Genomic DNA, 21,990 nt, shown 5'->3' with positions numbered 1-21,990 from the left:
CTAATGTTAATTGTGAGAATGAAAAGAAAATTGTGTTATTAACCCTTTTGATTCCAGTAGTTGAAAAATACACAGCTAATATTATTAGGTAATGAAGTATAGCTCATTGCAAATTTTTACCTGGACATATTGCATTTAAAATATTTTGAGTAAGAACTTAGCTATTTAAGTCAACCCTGTTATAATACATTTGTTATTTTTCCCTAACCATTGCTATAATTCTCTGTGCTAAAAAATAATTAGATTTTATGTTTTTTTAAAAAACTGAAGTAAGACCCAGGGTTATTATCACTTCCTAGTTGTTATTTAGCTTTGTGGAAGAAAATATTGACAAAATATCGAATTACATATCTACATATGTGTTTATGTATGTAAAATTAATATCATATAGGAATAAAAGTAGTAATTTTCTTTTGTAAAAACTGTTAAGGAATAGAAATATTCTTTACTTTTTATTTTCAAACAACATAAGCAAGGAAAGGTAAACACACTCAAATTTCATCTAATTACCTATAGTCCTTGCTAAGCATTGCTGTTATATTGCTGTTTTTTAAGAAATTTTTCTTTAGATGATTTTTGACATGTGTGTACATTCATGAAACCATCACTGGAATCAAGATAATGAACATATCTTATCATCCATCCCTTCTAAAAATTTCCTCATGTCCTTTTGTAATGCCTTCTTTTCATCTTTTCCCATTTCACTCATCCCTCTGCCACCCTTCCTGGCAACCATTGATCTCCTTTTGTAACTATAGATTAGTTTGCATTTTCAAGAATTATATAAGTGGAATCACATTTTGTACTTTTTTATTGTATGGCTTCTTTCACTCAGCATAATTATTTTGAGATTCATCTATATTGTAAGCATATATGAATAGTTCATTCCTTTTAATTGCTCAGTAGTATTCCTTTATAAGAATGTACTACAATTTGTCCATTCATCTGTTGATGGATATTTGGATTGATTCAACTTTTGGCTATTGCATATAAAACTGCTATATGAACATTTGTGTACAAGTCTTTGTATGGATATATGCTTTCATTTCTTTTGGGAAACTATGTAGGTGTGGATTGGATGGATAGTATGGTAGGTATATGTTCCAGTTTGCTAATGCTGCCGGAATGCAAAACACCAGAAATGGATTGGCTTTTATAAAAGGGGTTTACTTGGTTATACAGTTACAGTCTTAAGATCATAAAGTGTCCAAGGTAATGCATCAACAATCACGTACCTTTACTGGAGGATGGCCAATGGCGTCCGGAAAACCTCCGTTAGCTGGGAAGGCGCATGGCTGGCGTCAGCTCCAAGTTCTGGTTTCAAAATGGCTTTCTCCCAGGACATTCCTCTCTAGGCTGCAGCACCTCAAAATGTCACTCTCGGTTGCTCTTGGGGCATTTGTCCTCTCTTAGCTTCTCTGGAGCAAGAGTCTGCTTTCAACAGCCGGCTTCAAACTGTCTCTCATCTGCAGCTCTTCTCTCAGCTCCTGTGCATTCTTCAAAGCGTCCCGCTTGGCTATAGCAAGCTCGCTCCCTCTGTCTGAGCTTATGTAGTGCTCCAGTAAACTAATCAAGGCCCATGCTGAATGGATGGGGCCACACTTCCATGGAAATTATCCAATGAAAGATCTCGCCCACAGTTGAGTGATCACATCTCCATGGAACCATCCAATCAAAAGTCTCCAACTCAATTGACACCAGTACGTTTCCTGCCCACACAAAGCTGCATCAAAGATAATGGCATTTTGGGGGACATAATACATCCAAACCAGCACAGTATATATATATATAACTTTTTAAGAAAAGTTGTTGGATTTGCTTTGCCAATATTTGATGTAGACTTTTGTATGTATTTTCATGAGGGATATTGATCTGTAGGTTTCTTTTCTTATAATGTCTTTGTCTCGTTTTGATATAAATATTTACTCCTTTTTAACTTTCTGGAAGTGTTTGTAGAAAATTGATATTGCTTATTGCTTAGATATTTGGTAGAATTCACCAGTGAAGAAATCTTTGCATGAGGTTTTTATTTTTGGTAAGGTTTTTAACTATGGCTCTAGTACTAGGTTATTCAGATTACCTGTTTTTTCTTGAGTGAGATTCAGTAGTTTTTTTCCTTTCGAAGAATTTGTCCATTTCATCTAAGTTGTTGAATTTATTGGGATTAAATTGTTCATAGTATTTCCTCAGTATACTTTTAATATCTGTAGAATCTGGTATTTTTAGTTTGTGGCTTTTCTCTTTTGTTCCTTATTCAGCTGGTTAGAGGATTATCAATTGTATTAATCTTCTCAGAGAGTTAGCTTTTAGTTTCATTGATTTTTCTCTATATTGTTTTTCTGTTTTCTCCTTTATTCATTTTTTTAATCTTATCTTTATTATTTTTCTTCTACTTACTTTCAGTTTAATTTATTCTTCCTGTGTTTTAAAATATGGAAGCTGAGGTCATTGATTTTTGAGACCTTCTTTTCTAATACAGGCATTTAGTGGTATAAATACCCCCTGGGTACTGGTTTAGCAGCAGCCCATAAATTTTGATATGCTGTATTTTCATGTACATTCATTTCAAAATAATTTCCAATTTCCCTTTCAATTTCTTTGATCTAAGGGTTATATATCATTGTGTTGTTTCTGAATATTGGGGGATTTTCCAGAGATCATTCTGTTTTTTAAATTTCTAATTTAATTCCATTGTGTTCAGAGAACATACTTTTTGTGACATGAATTCTTTTGAATTTATTGACAGTTGTTTTATGGCTCAGACTATGGTCATCTTGGGAAATGTTTTGTGTGCACTTTAAAAGAATGTGAATTCTGTTAGGTGGGGCATTTCTAAGTGTCAATTAGGTGAATTTGGTTGATAGTATTGTTCAGTTCTTCTATATTTTTGCTGATTTTCTGTCTCCTTGTTTTACCAGTTACTTTGAGGAGGGTATTGAAATCTCTGACTATAATGTGGATTTGTCTGTTCTCCTTTCTATTCTAACAGTTTTTGCTTCATGTATTTTGACGTACTGTTATTGGTGCATAAATACTTGGAATTGTTATGTCTTCTTAATGAAATGACCCTTTTTATCTCTATGTACTCTAAAATCTACTTTGTCTGGTATTAATATAGCCATTCCTACTTTCTTTTTCCTTAATGTTAGAATAGCCTGGAAACTCACTCAAGGCAGTAAGCTGGAGCATTTTTTAGGTTTTCATTATTTGTTGTCCAGTGTCTTGAAATAAAATTATTTATGTAGTTTGTTCATTTTTTTATTGTTTCAAATGGTAGGGTAAACCTGGTCCTTATTACTCCAACTTAGCTATAAGTAGAAATCTTGCTGCAATTTTGTATCTTCCAATTTGTATCATTATATACAACCATGATAAATGCAGAAATAAAAGAGGTTGGTGTACTTAAAAACAAATACAAAACAGTGTTTCCATCCCCTTTTTTTTTTTTTTTTTTTTTTTTTTAATCATCATTTTATTGAGATATATTCACATACCACACAGTCATACAAAACAAATTGTACTTTCGATTGTTTACAGTACCATTACATAGTTGTACATTCATCACCTAAATCAATCCCTGACACCTTCATTAGCACACACACAAAAATAACAAGAATAATAATTAGAGTGAAAAACAGCAATTGAAGTAAAAAAGAACACTGGGAACCTTTGTCTGTTTGTTTGCTTCCCCTACTTTTCTACACATCCATCCATAAACTAGACAAAGTGGAGTTTGGTCCTTATGGCATTCCCAATCCCACTGTCACCCCTCATAAGCTACATTTTTATACAACTGTCTTCGAGATTCATGGGTTCTGGGTTGTAGTTTAATAGTTTCAGGTATCCACCACCAGCTACCCCAATTCTTTAGAACTTAAAAAAGGTTGTCTAAAGTGTGCGTAAGAGTGCCCACCAGAGTGATCTCTCGGCTCGTTTTGGAATCTCTCTGCCACTGAAGCTTATTTCATTTCCTTTCACATCCCCCTTTTGGTCAAGAAGATGTTCTCCGTCCCACGATGCCGGGTCTACATTCCTCCCCGGGAGTCATATTCCACGTTGCCAGGGAGATTCACTTCCCTGGGTGTCTGTGTTTCCATCCCCTTTTAATTCTTTAAAGCAATCTACTGAAATGTTGTAAACTAGGGCTGTGTATTAAATTCAGCCATGAGCGTTTACAAAATACACTCTCTTAACTGCAGTTATCAAGTTCAAGGAATTTAACATTGACATAAAGCTTATAGTCTATATTCCAGTTTTTTGTATGGCCCAATGATGTCCCTTTTGAGCCTTTTCTCCTCCTCTCTTGCAAAATCCCTTCTAGGACCCTGTATAAGCAGGACTGTGTAAACTGAAAAATTGGTGACGTTTTTGAATTTAATTGTCACTGTCTCTTTAGTTGCTCTTTCCTTTTTTTTTTTTTTTAAATTGTGGTAACATATATACAACATAAACTTTCTCATCTCAACTATTCCAAAGAATACCATGCACTGCGATTCATCACATTCACTATATCATGGTATCCTCACCACCATCTGTTACTAAAACTTTCCAATCTCAAAACAGAAAGGCTATACTTATTATGCATTAATTCCCTGTTCCCCCTCCTCCCTACCACTAGCAACCTGTACTCTAATTTCTGTCTCTATAAGTTTTCATATTCTCTGGTATTTTCTTTATAGTACCATGGGACTTATATTTAACATCCTAAATCTATAACAGTCTTACCTGCTTTCATACCAACTTAAATTCAAAAGTGTACATAAATGATGTTCCTTTTCCCCTCTATTCCCCACCTTTATGTAGTTCTTGTTACATATTGTATGATTATACATTGTGAGTCTCAAACCACAGACTTATCATTGCATTTTATGCATTTGCTTTTTAGATCCTAGGGGAAGTAGAAAATAGAGTTACAAACCAAAAATACAATAGTACTGGCATTTTTGTTTACCTGTGTCAGCCTCAGTGGATATCTTTATTTCTTCATGCAGCTTCAATCTATTGTTTATTGTCCTTTCCTTTCAATCTGCAGGACTCTTTTTAGCATCTCCTTTAGGACTGATCTGTGGGTGATGAATGCCTTCAGCTTTTGTTTATCTGGTTGTGTCTTCATCTCTCCCTCATTTTTTTTTTCTCTTCATTTTATTGAGATTTATTCACATACCACACAGTCACACAAAAAAAATCATACATTCGAGTGTTCACAGTACCATTACATAGTTATACATTCATCACCTAAATCAACCCCTGACACCTTCATTAGCACACACACAAAAATAACAAGAATAATAATTAAAGTGAAAAAGAGCAACTGAAGTAAAAAAGAACACTGGGTACCTTTGTCTGTTTGTTTGTTTCCTTCCCCTATTTTTCTACTCATCCATCCATAAACTAGACAAAGTGGAGTGTGGTCCCTATGGCTTTCCCAATCCCATTGTCACCCCTCATAAGCTACATTTTTATACAATTGTCTTCGAGATTCATGGGTTCTGGGTTGTAGTTTGATAGTTTCAGGTATCTACCACCAGCTACCCCAATTCTCTAGAACCTAAAAAGGGTTGTCTAAATTGTGTGTAAGAGTGTCCACCAGAGTGACCTCTCGGCTCCTTTTGGAATCTCTCTGCCACTGAAGCTTATTTCATTTCCTTTCACATCCCCCTTTTGGTCAAGAAGATGTTCTCCGTCCCAGGATGCCAGGTCTGCATTCCTCCCTGGGAGTCATATTCCACGTTGCCAGGGAGATTCACTCCCCTGATCTCTCCCTCATTTTTGAAAGACAGTCTTGCCAGATAAAGAATTCTTGAGCATACTGAAAATAATTTTTTTTAAGTTTGTTTTGTATGTCCAAAGGCTGGTCTTCTTCATTGATGATTTGTGGATTTTTATCTTGTTACTTTGAATGGGCTGTCATTTCCTGTTTCTTTGTCTTGTAATCTTCTGTTGCATACTGTATGTTTTAATATTTTAAAGTGCTAATTCTGGGAGTTAGTCTGTTCATTAAGTTTGTAGACAGACATGACAAAGATTTTTTTGAGTGCCACGAGCTATCAAAAACAACAAACCAGTGCAAAAAAACACCTTTCACGGTCTTTGCAGATTGGCTCTGGGTTGGCTAGTGCTCTCAAGTCTAGCCCTCCTGCTAAGAAGATCAGCCTGAGGTGAAAGCTTGGTGTCCTCTCCGTCTTTTCTGAGCCTATGTCTTGTCCTTGGCATCACTTACTGGCCTTAGGAATTCCCCCATTTACAGGAATCCAAATGCCCCTTCTATTTCCTATGAAATGACTTCCCGCCTACCTGGTGTTCTGTTGTTTGTTTGAAGCCAGTAATCCTTTGTTCCAGGACACTTTGATTTGATGGTTTCTTATAGTGCTCTAGCTGTGGGCAGGCTGCTTCTGTCTGCTGTCCAAGTTATGGGAGGACATTCCAGAGAGGAGTATCCTGATTCAGTCCTTTAGGCTACCACCTGATAATAGATTGGCATCAATATACAGGTAACCCAGTATTCAGATAGGGTTTACTCCCTGGAGAACAGTGCCAGAAACCCACAATGAAAGTGCAGGCTGACTCCCCATGTGACAGGGAGGGGCCCAGCTAGGGCACTGTGAGCTTCTACCATTTTTAAGGTGTTTTTTCTTGATTCAACACTCACCTGGTTACTGCAACCCTTTAACTGTTTTCTGGAGCTCTGAGGAAGATGTCTCTGACAGTTGTTGCTAGCTGTTCAAAGATTCTGTGGAGGAATGGAACCCTGGAGCATCTTACACTGCTATTTTGGTCAACCAGTGACTGCTAAGTTTTTATTAATCATAAATTAAGAAAAATGTAATTATTTGATTTAAAAAAATTTTGTTCTACTAATTGTCTTTACATTTCTTTTAGGAAGATGATCCTCCCAGTGAAGGGCAAGTGATTAGGATGCCGCATAAAAGATTTCATGAAGATGCAGTTCTTTCTCTTCTTGCAAAACAAAACCTGGAATCATTAGTTTCACAGCAAGTAGTCTGTCATTCAGAGGTAATTTTTAGTTTATTTAGAAAAAATTTTTTTTGTTATAGGGCTATAGGTTTACAGAAAAATCATGCAGAAAGTACAGATTTCCCATATACCCTGCGCCCAATACACAGTTTATTTTATTGTTAATATTTTGATTAGTGTGTTACCTTTGTTAAAATTGGTGAAACAGTATTATTATAATTACATTATTAACAGTCCATAGTTTACATTAAGGTCACTATTTGTGTTGTCCAGTTCTGTGTTTTTTAAAAAACTTTCATTCTGGTAACATATATAAAACCTGAAATTTCCCATTTTAACTGCTTTCAAGTATACAATTCATTGGTGTTAATTACATTCACAATTTTGTGTCTCCATCATGACCACCCATTACTAAAACTTTTCCATTACCCCAAACAGAAACTCTGTGCTAAGCATTTACACCCCTATTCCCCACTCCTACTCCTGCCCCATTAACCTGTACTCTACTTACAGCCTCTGTGAATTGGCATATTCTAATTGTTTCCAGTAAGTGAGATCATAGAATATTTGTCCTTTTGTGTCTGGCTTATTTCACTCAACATGATATATTCAGAGTTCATACATGTTGTAGCCTGTATCAGAATTTTATTCCTTTTTATGGTTGAATAATATTCCATTGTACTTACATGCCACATTTTATTTATCCATTCTACTACTGATAGACACCTGAGTTGTTCAGAGGTACCTTTTTTTAAAATTAAATTCAGTTTTATTGAGCTATACCCACATACTATACAGTCATCCATGATGTTCAATCAGCTGTTCACAGTACCATCATATAGTTATGCATTCATCACCCCTGTTTTTGAACATTTTCCTTACACCAGAAGGAATAAGAATAAGAATAAAAAATAAAAGTAAAACACCCAAATCATCCCCCCATCCCACCCTATCTTTCATTCAGTTTTTGTCCCCATTTTTTCCCCATCCATCCATATATTGGACAAAGGGAGTGTGATCCATAAGGTTTTCACAATCACACTGTCACCCATTGTAGGCTACATTGTTATATAGTCATCTTCAGCAGTCAAGGCTACTGGGTTGGAGTTAGACAGTTTCAGGTATTTACTTCTAGCTATTCCAATACATTAAATCCTAAAAAGGGTTATCTATATAGTGTGTAAGAATGCCCACCAGAGTGACCTCTCAACTCCATTTGAAATCTCTCAGCCAGTGAAACTTTATTTTGTTTGATTTCACATCCCCCTTTTGGTCAAGAAGATGTTGTCAGTCTCATGTTGCTGAGTCCACATTCATTCCCAGGAGTCATATCCTGCGTTGCCAGGGAGATTTACACCCCTGGGAGTCTGGTCCCACATAGCCGGGAGGGCAGTGAGTTCACCTGCTGAGTGCTCAGAAGTACTTTTTAACCTTAACGATTTTGGGGGTGGGGTGGGGGGTGGTGGTGGTGGTGGTGGTGGCGGTGGTGGTGGTTAGATTTAAATACAAGAGAAAAATGAAACTATTCCTACTTTTAGTGAAAGCAGGCTAATACTTCACTTATTCAGGGGTCAGCCTTGTGGCAATTTAAGTCTGGAATCATAGTGCTGCAGAGTTTTGTAGCTGAAAAGAATTTAGTCCATCTTTTCTAACCATCTTGTTCTATATTTAAAAGAAAACTAAAGCTCCTTTTTAAATGGTCTATGAGAGTCAGTCATTCTTTCTTTCTGCAGTCATTTACTGTGTATCTACTATATGCCAGATACAACCTTAGAAAAGGTACAAAGGTGAATGAGACATGACCCCTACTAACAAGCAGCTTATAGTTATGTAGAGAGTCAAGTGCTTAAATATGCAGTCACAATACAGTACAGTAACTGATCAAATGGTTATGTTTATAAGTGCTAGATGAGAGCAGAGGAGGGAAGACTGTTCTTGAAGTTGGATGACACTTCATTGATAGGATATGCTATGAATCTGGGTCTCTAAATACTGAGTAGGGTTTTGCCGGATATCAGTGATTGAGTAGACAAGAAACAGCATATGTTAAAGTACAAGAACCAAGAAATATTAGGACATGTTTAGAGAGTTTAGAAAATCTCATTGTAACTTAGAGTTATAGATGAAGAGTCAGGTAAGCCTGGAGAAGTAGGTTGAACCAGATGATCATAAAGAACCTTTTTTTATGAGAACTATGTTAAGGCTTGGGCACTGTGAAGTCCATTAAGGTTTTTGAGTAAGGGAACCACATGCTAAGATATTTAGAAAGGGGTGTGGTGCCATGGACAAGTAAGGAAGAAATGGGAGATCTGTCGGAACACCACTGGAATAGCACAGGCAAGAGAATGAGAACATGAACAAAGACAGTTACAGCAGAAAAAGAAAGGAGAGGGATTTAAATTTAAGATGATGGAATTGGCAATAATTGGTCCCTGGTTGAGAGAAGGAAGGAAGAAGAGTTATTTAAGGATAATCCTGACCTTGGATGCTTGAATGGATGGTCAAATAATTAACTTAGGAATGCAAAAAGGAGAGTGCCAAGTTTTGTGGGGAAGGTGAGTTCAACTTTACACATTGGATTTAAGGTGCTTAAGAAAGTCCTGGTGGAATTGTTTAGTAGTCACTTGGGTTGGTTACTAACAGAGCTGGGACTGTTTAGTGCTTTTTCTATTGAATTTGGTTGTCTCTGCTGAAGAAATGTGAAACTAGCTTTAGATGATCTGGTTCCTATCCAGGACCCAAGGAGATGGCTGGTTCTATATTCTATTATTTTTATAAAGGGTTGTATTCTTATTTTAATTTTTAAAATTCAAAAATCCCTGTTTCAAAGAGATATAGAATTACCATGTTACTCTGAAAATAAATTATGTTTCAAAGCCAGCTGACACCTTTCATCTCAGCTGGGGCTGAGTGTATGGAAAAAAAAATCCTATATGTGACAGCCAGAATCCGACATATTTGATATTTACTTCTTAACTGCCTTGATTTGTGGTAAGATTTGCCCAGAATATCAGTTTTGAGGCCGTGAAAATGTCCAAATCCAGGCCAAGGCGATGTTTTCTCCCCAAAGGCTGTGGCATTCTAGGGCTGGCTGCTGGCGATCCTCGGTTCTTCGATCACATGGCGAGGCACATGGCGGAGTCTCCTGATCTCTTCCTTCTCTTGCAGGTTTTGTTTCATCTTCTTACTTCCTTTGGCTTTCTTCTATTTTCTATTAATTTTAGTTTTTAAAAGTTTAAATGATTAGGAAAGATAGGAGGAAGACATGAAATTTAGTAATGGAAAAAATGGAAACTTATTCCTTCTTACTGAAAAATAATTGAGTTTTCTACAGTTTTAGTTGGTTATAGACCAAAAATTGATTTCACTGAAAAGATATTGGAAAGTTGTGATGTCGATGGTATAGAAATCAGTTAACTGAAAGAGAGAGAAAATAAGGCAAGCAAATGGCACAGAGGTAATAAATAGCAGAAGTGGCAGCGTAATTTAAAGTTCCACTGACTAATCCATGTTTCCTGCCTTTTAGGAAATCACTAATATTTAATCATTCATTCATTTGATTCTATTAGACCTTTCCCTCTCTCCCCATTTTTTCTTTCTCTCTCTAGTACTCTTCTTTTCAAATATTGGTGCTTCTGTTTATTTCTTAAATTTTATCCTTTCGTACTGTCTTCTGAGAGAATTTCCTAATCTGATCTGCAAACTACTAATTTGTTCTTTATCCATACCCATCCTACTATTTATCCCATTTATTATATTTTCCATAACCTGATATTTTTACTTTATTCTTTTTTTCAAAAATGGCTTCATTCACAGAACATACAGTCTATCCTAAGTGTACAGTCAGTGGCTCATGGTATACTTGGTTCTTTTTAATGATTTTTTTCCTTCACGTTGTTATTTGTTATTATGCTTATTTTAAATTCTTGATCTTTCTGTCCCAATAATTCTTTTTCAGATGATAAATGTTATTCACTTTGTTGTCTGTTTTTTGTTTTATACTTATTAACTCTTTGGGTATCTGGTTATTTTAGCCTATGAGCTTATGTTTCATTGGGAGTATCAGCTATTCTGTCTGAGAATTTGTATTGGGGAAGTACTAAAACCAAGCCATAGTCTGTGTTGGTGAATTTAAGGAGAGGGTAGATGAGGCCTAGGGAGGAGAAGGAAGGCCAGACAGCACAGAACCAGTGTTAGTCACGGTCATTGGTCACTGCTGTTTGTGCCACCCCACCATTCAGCTCTTAATGTGATTGTATCTTTAAATCCTTAAGAAGAAGTAGCTTTGGGAGGTGTTGTAATCCAGAATGCCCATAGGTTCTTGGTCACCTTTCACCCTAGCTGGGCCTTTGTGCTCCCTGTTATTACTCTAGTGGTACTGGCATCTGCAGCCTAGAAGATTTTTATGGTTAAGGAGCAAGCAGTTAATAGGGGAAAGATGCAAGAGCTTTCTGCCAGTTGTTCTTATAACCCTCACCAGCCAGTCTCCTGGAGGATGTTGCTGTTTTCTTCCCACATGTACCAGTTCCCATTAGCCTTCAGTCTCTCCCAATGGTTTTTCACAATTTTTAGTTAGTTCCAAGAATCCATGTTTTTTTCTCACCACTATAGTTACTCCAGGGGCTGGCAGCCTTTGTTAGTGTGCTGTCCTGGCTAGACCAGAATCCCAGAAGTTGGAATTTTATCCTGCCAAATCTTTTTCTAAGCATTTGCACATAACATATATATAAATTTTGAGGTGCATGTATTGTGTATCTATTATTCTGCAACCTGCTTTTAAAATGTAACTATAAATTCTGAAAATCTACCACATCCTTTTTAACTACCATGTGGTATACAATATTTTAGTTATTCTCTTATTGATGGATTTTTAGATTGGTTCAATTTTCTCTATTAATCTTTATACAAATAACGTTTTTTCTGTCCTCATAAAGAACTATCTCTCTAGCTACTGAGGAATGGAATTGGTAGCTCAAAATGTACAAACATTTATAATTTTAGTAGGTACTAATAATTACCCTCTAAGAGACCCCTTTTCCCACACCACACTTTTAATCGTAAAATTTTGCCAGTCTGATTAATAGCAACATTTAGTCTATTTTTATATGCCTGCAGAGCTATTAAGTATTTGTTTTGTTTGAAATGAGAACTAGTATTAATGATTGATTTATATGTTAAATATTGCTTTGGTAAAAAAATAATGTCTTTTCTTTGTGCTTAAAACTCCTTGCCTGGAGGGGGCTTTAGGTCAGTGAGAGCAGTATAATGGCAAAACTGTGATCTGGACATTTATGTAGATGGGCTAGGTGAATTACTATAGATTACAGACAGCCTAACTTAGAATTGATGTGAATCTAGGCTTTGAGTTTAATACATAAATGATAGAAATGAGTAACAAGAGTGTTTTGGGAATAGGCAAGCTAAGTTTTCATTAGGGTCATAGGGTATTCTTAAGTGTTGCAAGTACCATAATAAATTAATTCACAGTAAAGAAGGTACCATATATTGCAGAAAATTATATATGGTGATAGGAGAGTGTATAGGCACTGTGAAATATTTCCAACTAATTTCTAGGGAAAGTATCTATCATCATTCTAAACATTGCCCAGGAGTCTTAAGGATTTCATATTAATTGCAAAACAGTCCTTTTCTATATAAAAGATGTTGAGGTGATTGGTATTTCTAAAGAAGAATCAGGTTAGGGAATAAGGGGTGATGGAAGTGTATAAAAGAGATTTAGGGCAAATTGTAGAAAACTTTGCATGCTGGGCTAAGAAATTTATATTTATTTTATACTTAATTGAAGATGTTTCAACAGTTATTTCTTCACATATTCTAGTTTCATTGAAGATGTTTCAGCAGTTATTTCTTCACATATTCTAGTTTTAAAAAAAAAGCCAACAACTTGCTGATTGAAATTAAATAAATTTCTTATAAACAACTTGTAGTCGAATGAGAAACATGGGAGCTTTCAGATACTGGACTTTTTTACTCGGTTCTTAGTAGTAAACTCATTAATTATTATGTCTCCAAGTCATAAAATGTTCTAGTGAGTAGGGTATCTAATTTTTAATAAAGAAAAAAGGTCTTAATTTTTTTCTTTTTTTTAATTTACTCCATATATTTGATAAACACATTTGTACTTTTTATACTATTATACTTTCCCAGAGAAAAGAACTTTGTTAAATATGGTATAATTAGTCATCTTTAATATGTTATTAAAAATTTATGTAGGAATAATCTTTAGGTCATTGATGGTACATTATTCTTATCCATTGTTTAATTATAAAGTTTACACTAAAGTACTTCAGTGTATAGCCACTGTGGAGAGTAGTATGGCTTCAAAAGGTTAGATATAGAATTACCATATGAATCAACAATTCCACTCCTAGACATATACCTAAAGAAATTGAAACAGAGACTCAAACAGGTGTTTGTACAGCTTTGTTCATAGCAGCATTATTCACAATAGTCAAAAGTTAGAAACAACTCAGGTGTCCATCAAGAGATGAATGGATAGATGTGACATATACATTCGGTAGAATATTATTTGGCCATAAGAAGGAGGAAAATTCTGAGTCATGGTGCAACATGGATGAACCTTGAAAACATGCTGAATGAAATCAGCAAGGCACAGAAGAATAAATGCTGTATTTCATTGATATGAACTACCTAGAAATACCAAATTTCATTGAGACAAAGTAGATTAGAGCTTACTAGGGAATTTTTGGGGGCGCAGGAGTGGGGAATTGTTACTTGGCTGGCACAGAGTGTAGAGTTTGACACTTTTAAGTTAAAATAAAAAAGGTCTTTTAAAAAAGCCTATCACTAGATGCCTTTTTAAATTCATCTTTCATGTAATATGCATATGGCATAATAAGCACTTTCTAAAAACTCTTGCAAGCAGCTAACTGGTGTGGACCATGGTATTCAACAAATATTTCCTGTTTTGACTTGGTTTTAATATGATGGTTTAAACAATTGCTCTTCTTTCTATAGGACTTGGAAAACAGTGTGGGTGAACTTAGTGAAGGACAAAGGCCCAGGCTGACAGCAGCAACACAAAACATCTTAATGGGATATTCTGTCTGTATGCAGCAGCCTATCACTAATGCAGAGTCTTTGGATCAAAAATGTGATTCTGAGCCATTATCTCAGCAGTTTGACACAGTTCCAGGTATATACCAAAATATTTTTGTCTATTAATGTTATCTATATGATTTTATCTATCAATTTTAATCTAATATCAGAGTATTTACTTTGAATCCCATTATACTTTCTTTGTGCTATTTCTATGCTGAATGCTGTATTCTGCTTTGTATAGTTTATCTATAGTAATGTCCTGCAGATCAGATTGAGAAAAGTACAGCTGTTTTCAGGTAGGATCCTGTAAAATTTCTTTTTTAAAAAGGGTCTTCATAGTTGAAAAGTTTGGTAACTTCGTCTATGGTATATAGAGTGTTTCCTCAAATGGAATTCATGTATCAGTGTTGGTACATGAATCACTGGATGGTACATGAGATAATTTTAGTAATACACATATGAACATTTTAAAAATTGTAATTTTGGCATATTTATTTTATTTTGACATGTTTATTTTAATATTTACTTTTAAAACATGACTACCACATCAACACTGTTGTAACAGATCTTCTCATTTAGGACAAGACCAAATTAGCTAATATTGTAGAAATTCACTTTTCATGCCATATGAATTTCAGATGCAGTGTTCAGTGCGCTCAGGATTATTTTAGAACTTCACCGAACTTTCTGCTGTAACAATCTGGAAATGAGGATAGAATAGAGGATACTGATCACATAGAGTTTATTATGACTTGCTGATTTTTCCATTCCCATTGTTGCATTCTCTTAAGTGAAAATAAACTTCAGCAGTATGAAGATTTGTCAGAATTCAGAAAAGGAAATACCTGACTTTCAGAAAACATTGGTACAGAGTATGTAGAATATGTCAGTTTTATATTAGATCCTTCAGAATTGAGAGAAATACAAGACTGAATTTTCCATGGGTATGAATGTAAAGTAATATTGCCATTATTTATCATTTTGTGCATATAATGAGAGTATTAAATGTTTTATGTTCTTTCAAATTAGAAGAAATCAAAACAGCATAGAATGTGACTTTTATGCTGTATCCAGCTGTTCAGATTGTAATTAAACAGAATTGACACTAGATGGCTCTCACTGACCACTTGAAAGTCACTGGGTACTTGAGAACAACTAGGACTTATTAAATTGTTATAGAAAAAAATCCAAGAGGATATGAGAATATAGCTTCTCCAGCCTACCTAGTAACTTCGAGCATGTTACCTACAGTACAGCGTATTTTTTATTGCAGTTTTATTGAGATATATTCACACACCTTATAAGCCATCCAAAGTATAGCTCACAGTATCATATCAACACATAGTTGTGCATTCAAAACCACAATCAATTTTAGAACATTTTCATTACTGAAAAAACAAACAAAAAAAAAACATAAAAAAGGGAAACCTAAAATATCCCATACTTTTTATCCCTCCCCTCTCTCAATTATTGACCCCTAGTATTGGTGTGGTACATATGTTACTGATGATGAAAGAATATTAGTATATTACTGTTAACTATAGTCATAGTTTGCAGTAGGTACTTTTTTCCCATAAACCACTCTATTATTAACTCCTTGTTATACTGTCTTAACATTTGTTCTAGATCGTGAACAAACTTTTTATATTTGAACTGTTAATCACAGTCATTATTCACCACAAGATTCCCTGTGTTATACATGCCCATGGTTTTAGCCTCTAGCTTTCCTTCTGGTGATGTACATGATTCTAAACTTTCCGTTTCAACCACATTCACCCACAAGTCAGCACTGTTAATTATACTTACAATAACATGCTACCACCTCTATCCATTTCTAAACGTTTAAGTTCAACCTAGTTAAAAATTCTGCATGTATTAAGCAAACGCTTCCCATTCTGTAGCCTCTTTCTATTTCATGGTAACCTATATTCTAGATTTTATGTCTATGAGTTTCCATATTATAATTAGTTCGTATTAGTGAGATCATACCATATTTGTCCTTTTGTGTCTGACTGATTTCATTCAACATAATGTCCTCAAGGTCATCCATGTTGTTGCGTGCTTCAGAACTTCATTCCTTCTTACTGCTGAATAATATTCCATCATATGTATACACCACATTTTGTTTATCCATTCATCGGTTGATGGACACTTGGGTTGTTTCCATCTTTTGGCAATTGTGAATAATGTCACTGTGAACATCTGTGTGCAGGTGTCTGTTCATGTCCCTGTGTATATACGAGTAGTGGGATTGCCAGATCGTAAGGCAACTGTATACTTAGCTTTCTTAGAAACTGCCAAAGCATCTTCCACAGTGGCTGTACCATTTTACATTCGCATCAGCAGTGAGAAGTGTACCTGTTTCTCCACATCCTCTCCAACACTTGTAGTTTCCCTTTTGACAGGGCCATTCTAATGGGTGTGAAATGATAACTCATTGTGGTTTTGATCTCCATTTCCCTAATAGCTGGTGAAGATGAGCATCTATTCATGTGCTTTTTAGCCATTTGTATTTCCTCTTTGGAAAAGTTGTCTATTCATGCCTTTTGCCTATTTTTTTAAGTGGGTTGTTTGTCTTTTTATTGTTGAGCTGTAGGATTTCTTTATATATTCTAGATATCAAACCCTTATCATATATGTTGTTCCCAAGTATATTCTCCCATTGAGTTGGCTGCTTTTGCACCCTTTTGACAAAGTGCTTTGAAGCACAGAAGTATTCAGTTTTGAGGAAGTCCCATTTGTCTATTTTTCCTTTTGTTTGTGATTTGGGTACAAGTTCTCAGAAATTACCACCTATTGCTAGATTTTAAAGATGTCTCCCTCTGTTTTCTCCTAGGAGTTTTATGGTCCTGACTCTTATATTTAGGTCTTTGGTCCATTTTGAGTTAATTTTTGTATAGGGTGTGAGATAGGGGTCCTCTTTTATTCTTTTGGATATGGATGTCCAGTTCTCCTAGCACCATTTATTGAAGACACTATTCTGTCCCAGTTAAGTGGACTTGGGAGCCCTGTCAAAAATCAATTGACTATAGATCTGAGGGTCTGTTTCTGAACTCTTGAGTCAATTCCATTGATCAATATGTCTATCTTATGCCAGTACTATGCTGTTTTGACCACTGTGGATTTATAATATGCTTTTAAGTCAGGAAATGTGAGTCATCCCACTTCATTCTTCTTTATCAAGATGTTTTTGGCTATTTGCAGCCCCTTACCCTTCCAAATAAATCTGATAAGCAGCGTTTCCATTTCTGCAAAGTAGGCTGTTGGAATTTTGATTGGTATTGCATTGAATTTGTAGATCAATTTGAGTAGAATTGACACCTTAATAACATTTAGCCTTCCAGTCCATGAACATGGAATATCTTTCCATTTAGGTCTTCTTTGATTTCCTGTAGCATTGTTTTGTAGTTTTCTGTATACAGGTTCTTTACATCCTTCATTAAGTTTATTCCTAGATATTTGTTTTAGTTGCCATTGTAAATGGAATTTTTGTCTTGATAACCTCCTCTGATAGCTCATTACTAGTATATAGAAACACTACTGATTTTCATGTGTTGATCTTGTATCCTGCCAGTTTGCTGAACTTGTTTATTAGCGCTACTAGCTTTGTTGTACTTTTTCTGTGACTTTCTTTTTTTTTTTTTCTTTTAATCTTCATTTTATTGAGATATATTCACATACCACGCAGTCGTACAAAACAAATCGTACTTTCGATTGTTCACAGTACCATTACATAGTTGTACATTCATCACCTAAATCAATCCCTGACACCTTCATTAGCACACACACAAAAATAACAAGAATAATAATTAGAGTGAAAAAGAGCAATTGAAGTAAAAAAGAACACTGGGTACCTTTGTCTGTTTGTTTCCTTCCCCTATTTTTCTACTCATCCATCCATAAACTAGACAAAGTGGAGTGTGGTCCTTCTCGCTTTCCCAATCCCATTGTCACCCCTCATAAGCTACATTTTTATACAACTGTCTTTGAGATTCATGGGTACTGGGTTGTAGTTTGATAGTTTCAGGTATCCACCACCAGCTACCCCAATTCTCTAGAACCTAAAAAGGGTTGTCTAAAATGTGCGTAAGAGTGCCCACCAGAGTGACCTCTCGGCTCCTTTTGGACTCTCTCTGCTACTGAAGCTTATTTCATTTCCTTTCACATCCCCTTTTTGGTCAAGAAGATGTTCTCCGTCCCACGATGCCTGCTCTACATTCCTCCCCGGGAGTCATATTCCACGTTGCCAGGGAGAATCACTCCCCTGAGTGTCTGATCCCACGTAGGGGGGAGGGCAGTGATTTCACCTTTCAAGTTGGCTTAGCCAGAGAGAGAGGGCCACATCTGAGCAACAAAGAGGTATTCGGGAGGAGGCTCTTAGGCACAACCATAGGGAGGCCTAGCCTCTCCTTTGCAGCAGCAAATCTTATCCTTTGGTTTATGTTTGTCATATTTTTCCCCTCTCTCTATTAATATCCTTTATTGTACCCATACCGAATCTCTTTAGTACTTAACCTTTCTCCAAGTCTCTCTGTCCTTTCTTTGTTTCTCTGTCTGTAGGGCCCACTTTAGTATCTCAAGTAGGGCAGGTCTCTTGTTAGCAAATTCTCTCAGCATTTGTTTGTCTGTGAAAAATTTAAGCTCTCCCTCAAATTTGAAGGAGAGCTTTGCTGGATAAAGTATTCTTGGCTGGAAATTTTTCTGACTCAGAATTTTAAATATATCGTGCCTCTTCCTTCTTGCCTCCATGGTGGCTGCTGAGTAGTCACTACTTAGTCTTATGCTGTTTCCTTTGTATGTGGTGAATTGCTTTTCTCTTGCTGCTTTCAGAACTTGCTCCTTCTCTTCTGTGTTTGACAGTGTGATCAGTATATGTCTCGGAGTGGGTTTATTTCGATTTATTCTATTTGGAGTTCGCTGAGCATTTATGATTTGTGTATTTATGTTGTTTCGAAGATTTGGGAAGTTTTCCCCAACAATTTCTTTGAATACTCTTCCTAGACCTTTACCCTTTTCTTCCCCTCTGGAACACCAATGAGTCTTATATTTGGACGTTTCATATTATCTATCGTATCCCTGAGGTCCATTTCGAGTTTTTCAATTTTTTTCCCCATTCTTTCTTTTATGCTTTCATTTTCCATTCTGTCATCTTCCAGGTCACTGATTCATTGTTCAACTTCCTCTAGTCTTGTACGATGAGTGTCCAGAATCTTTTTAATTTGGTCAACAGTTTCTTTAATTTCCATAAGATCATCCATTTTTTAATTTAGTCTTGCAATGTCTTCTTTATGCTCTTCTAGGGTCTTCTTGATATCCTTTGTATCCTGTACTATGGTCTCATTGTTCATCTTTAGTTCTTTGAGTAGCTGCTCTAGGTGATGTGTCTCTTCTGATCTTTTGATTTGGGTGCTTGGGCTTGGGTTATCCATATCGTTTGGTTTTCTCATATGGTTTATAGTTTTCTGTTGTTTTTGGCCTCGTGGCATTTGCTGAACTTGATAGGGTTCTTTTAGGATTTGTAGACCAATTGAAGTCCTTATCTCTAATTTATCAGATCTACAGCTTCGTGGAGTACACTTTCTCTAACTAACCAGCAGGTGGCGTCCACGAGCCACCTGTTCTCCACAAGCCAGTTCTCCCCTGCTTAGCCTTTTTGGTGAGTGGGGGAGTGAGTCTTGTGGGGTCCAACTGGTGTACCAAGCTTGCGTGTGTAGTTGGTGTTGCCTGCCCTGTATATGGGGCGTGTTTCTGGGCAGTCAGGGATGAGGGGTGGCTCTAACAATCAGATCTCCCTGGTGATCATAGAGTTTTAAAGCTGCTGCAATAGTCTAATCCTTCAGTTCAGTCCTGCCACAGTTTGTCTCTGCCACTGACCCACAAGTCCTTGGTATTGGCGTATGGCTCCTGAGACTTGCAAGTGGGCCCCTCTTCCAGGCTGTGCACCCCGGGTCCTCTGTTGAGGGATGACTGTGCTATGTCACAGGTGAGTGCCGTCCCCCCAGGGCAGTTCTGGGCTGCTGGGCTGTGTAGGGAGACTCCCAGTCTGCTGAAATGATGGCTGAATGGGGCTTTGTTAATTCACACTGCTCCACCTTCCCAGCTCTGGGACAATCAGCTGAGGTTGCAGGGAAGGTTAATGTCCACGCCCAGTTTTGTGGTGTGTGCCTGTTGTTTGAAGCGCTTCCGTCACACTGGGTTGTCTGGGGCAGCTCTGGGCTATGGGGCTGGCGATGGGCAGGAGTGTTTCCTGTCCACCAGGATGATAGCTGTGAGCGGACACCCCCCTTTTCTTGGGAAGTTGTGTTGTTTAGTGAATTTTCTCAGCCACTGGATTATTGCCTTTTGTCTCAGAGCTCTCTTAGTTCTGCTCTTGACTTGACCTGCCCAAATTGCAAGTCTTTGAAGTTTTCTGTACTGGGCTTCTTAGAGTAATTGTTTTAGAAAAAGAAAAAAGGATTAAAAAAAAAAAAAGGGCCCTCCTCAGAGATCTAATGGGTTATTGAAATGCTAAGAGACAAAGCAATTAGGGCCATTAAGGAAAGGTCCACAGGGCAGAGAGATCAGCTTTTCTTCAGGATTTGCATATGAGCCTCAGGGCCTGAGCTCTGCCCTTCCCCTTTCTATGTTCATCAGAACTCCAAAAATCCTCCGCTTTTATTTTGGAGTTTTTCGTGTTGTTTTTTTTCTATGCCTGTCTCCTCTCTGCTGGGCTGGCTGCTCTCAGATTCTCTGGTGTCTGGTCTCAGTCATCTATGGTTGGAGTTTGGATGAGTAGAATGAGTTTCTGATAAGGGCTGCCACTGCAGTTCTCCCTCCTCCTTCCCGGAGCTGACAGCCCCTCCTCCCACGGGACTGAGCCTGGCAGGGAGGGGTGCAGGTCCCCTGGCCACAAAAACTCACAGATTTCACTGATCTCAGCAGTTCCACATTTTCATGAGTGTTGTATGAAGTATGCCCAAAGTCAGATTGCTCTGTGGTGTCCAGTCCACGCAGTTCCTGGCTTTCTACCTACTTTCCTGGAGGAGTAACTAAAACATACAGCTCACCAGTCCGCCATCTTTCTCCGCCCTCTCTGTGACTTTCTAAATATAGGATCAGAGAGAGAGCAGCCCCTGCCGCCACCAACATGGAGACCTTGTACCAAGTCCCATTTTTAGTGCTTGAATGTCCCATCCTGAAGCTGAAGAAGCCACCCTGGGTGGACATGCCATCAGCTATGACGGTGTACACTCTGGTGGTGGTGTCTTACTTCATCATCACTGGAGGGATAACTTATGATGTTATTGTTGAACCTCCAAGTGTTGGCTCAATGACTGAGGAACATGGGCATCAGAGGCCAGTGACTTTCCTGGCCTACAGACAGTAAATAGACAATATATTATGGAAGGACTTGAATCCAGCTTCCTGTTTACAATGGGAGATTTAGGATTCATAATCCTGGACCGATCCAATGCACCGAACATTCCAAAATTCAATAGATTTCTTCTGCTGTTCATTGGATTCATCTGTGCCCTGTTGAGTTTTTTCATGGCTAGAGTATTCATGAGAATGAAACTGCTAGGCTGTCTGATGGGTTAGAGTGCATTTTGAGAAGAAATCAATGGATACTGGATTTGCTCCTATTAATAAAGTTTTAAAGGCTGTACCAATCCTCCAATATGAAATGTGGAAAAGGATGAAAAGCGGCAGAGGAATAAGCATATAGTGAAAACAGGAAGCTTATTAAAGCTTGGACTAGAATTTCTTCTTGGTAGTACCAGAGAGACAATCTTATCACAATATTTTTTCCTGCTGACCTATGGTAGCATATCAACGATGTGAAGTGGCATTTTCTTTTTAGATTTTGATTTCTAGAAGGAAAATACTCCATTTCTACAACTATAATATTGAATAAAGTGTTTTTTTTAAACAACTCTCTTAACATTTTTTTGG

At 36.9% G+C, this 21,990-nt stretch overlaps 1 protein-coding gene and 1 pseudogene across 5 annotated transcripts in view; both read left to right on the top strand.

Annotated features, from left to right (window-relative positions):
• KIAA0586 (KIAA0586 ortholog) overlaps nt 1–21,990 on the top strand; it is a 168,758-nt gene that overhangs the window by 79,331 nt on the left and 67,437 nt on the right. For all 5 annotated transcript variants that reach the window (XM_037832616.1, XM_037832619.1, XM_037832617.1 and 2 more), the window contains 2 exons: nt 6,880–7,014; nt 13,975–14,152. In XM_037832616.1, coding sequence (XP_037688544.1) covers nt 6,880–7,014; nt 13,975–14,152 — 313 coding nt within the window. The remainder of the gene's footprint in view (nt 1–6,879; nt 7,015–13,974; nt 14,153–21,990) is intronic.
• LOC119531411 lies at nt 21,179–21,736 on the top strand (annotated as a pseudogene).

The sequence above is a fragment of the Choloepus didactylus genome, chromosome 4 (genome assembly GCF_015220235.1).
Source record: "Choloepus didactylus isolate mChoDid1 chromosome 4, mChoDid1.pri, whole genome shotgun sequence".
Lineage (NCBI taxonomy): Eukaryota > Metazoa > Chordata > Mammalia > Pilosa > Megalonychidae > Choloepus > Choloepus didactylus.
This window is presented reverse-complemented; position numbering and strand designations above follow the sequence as displayed.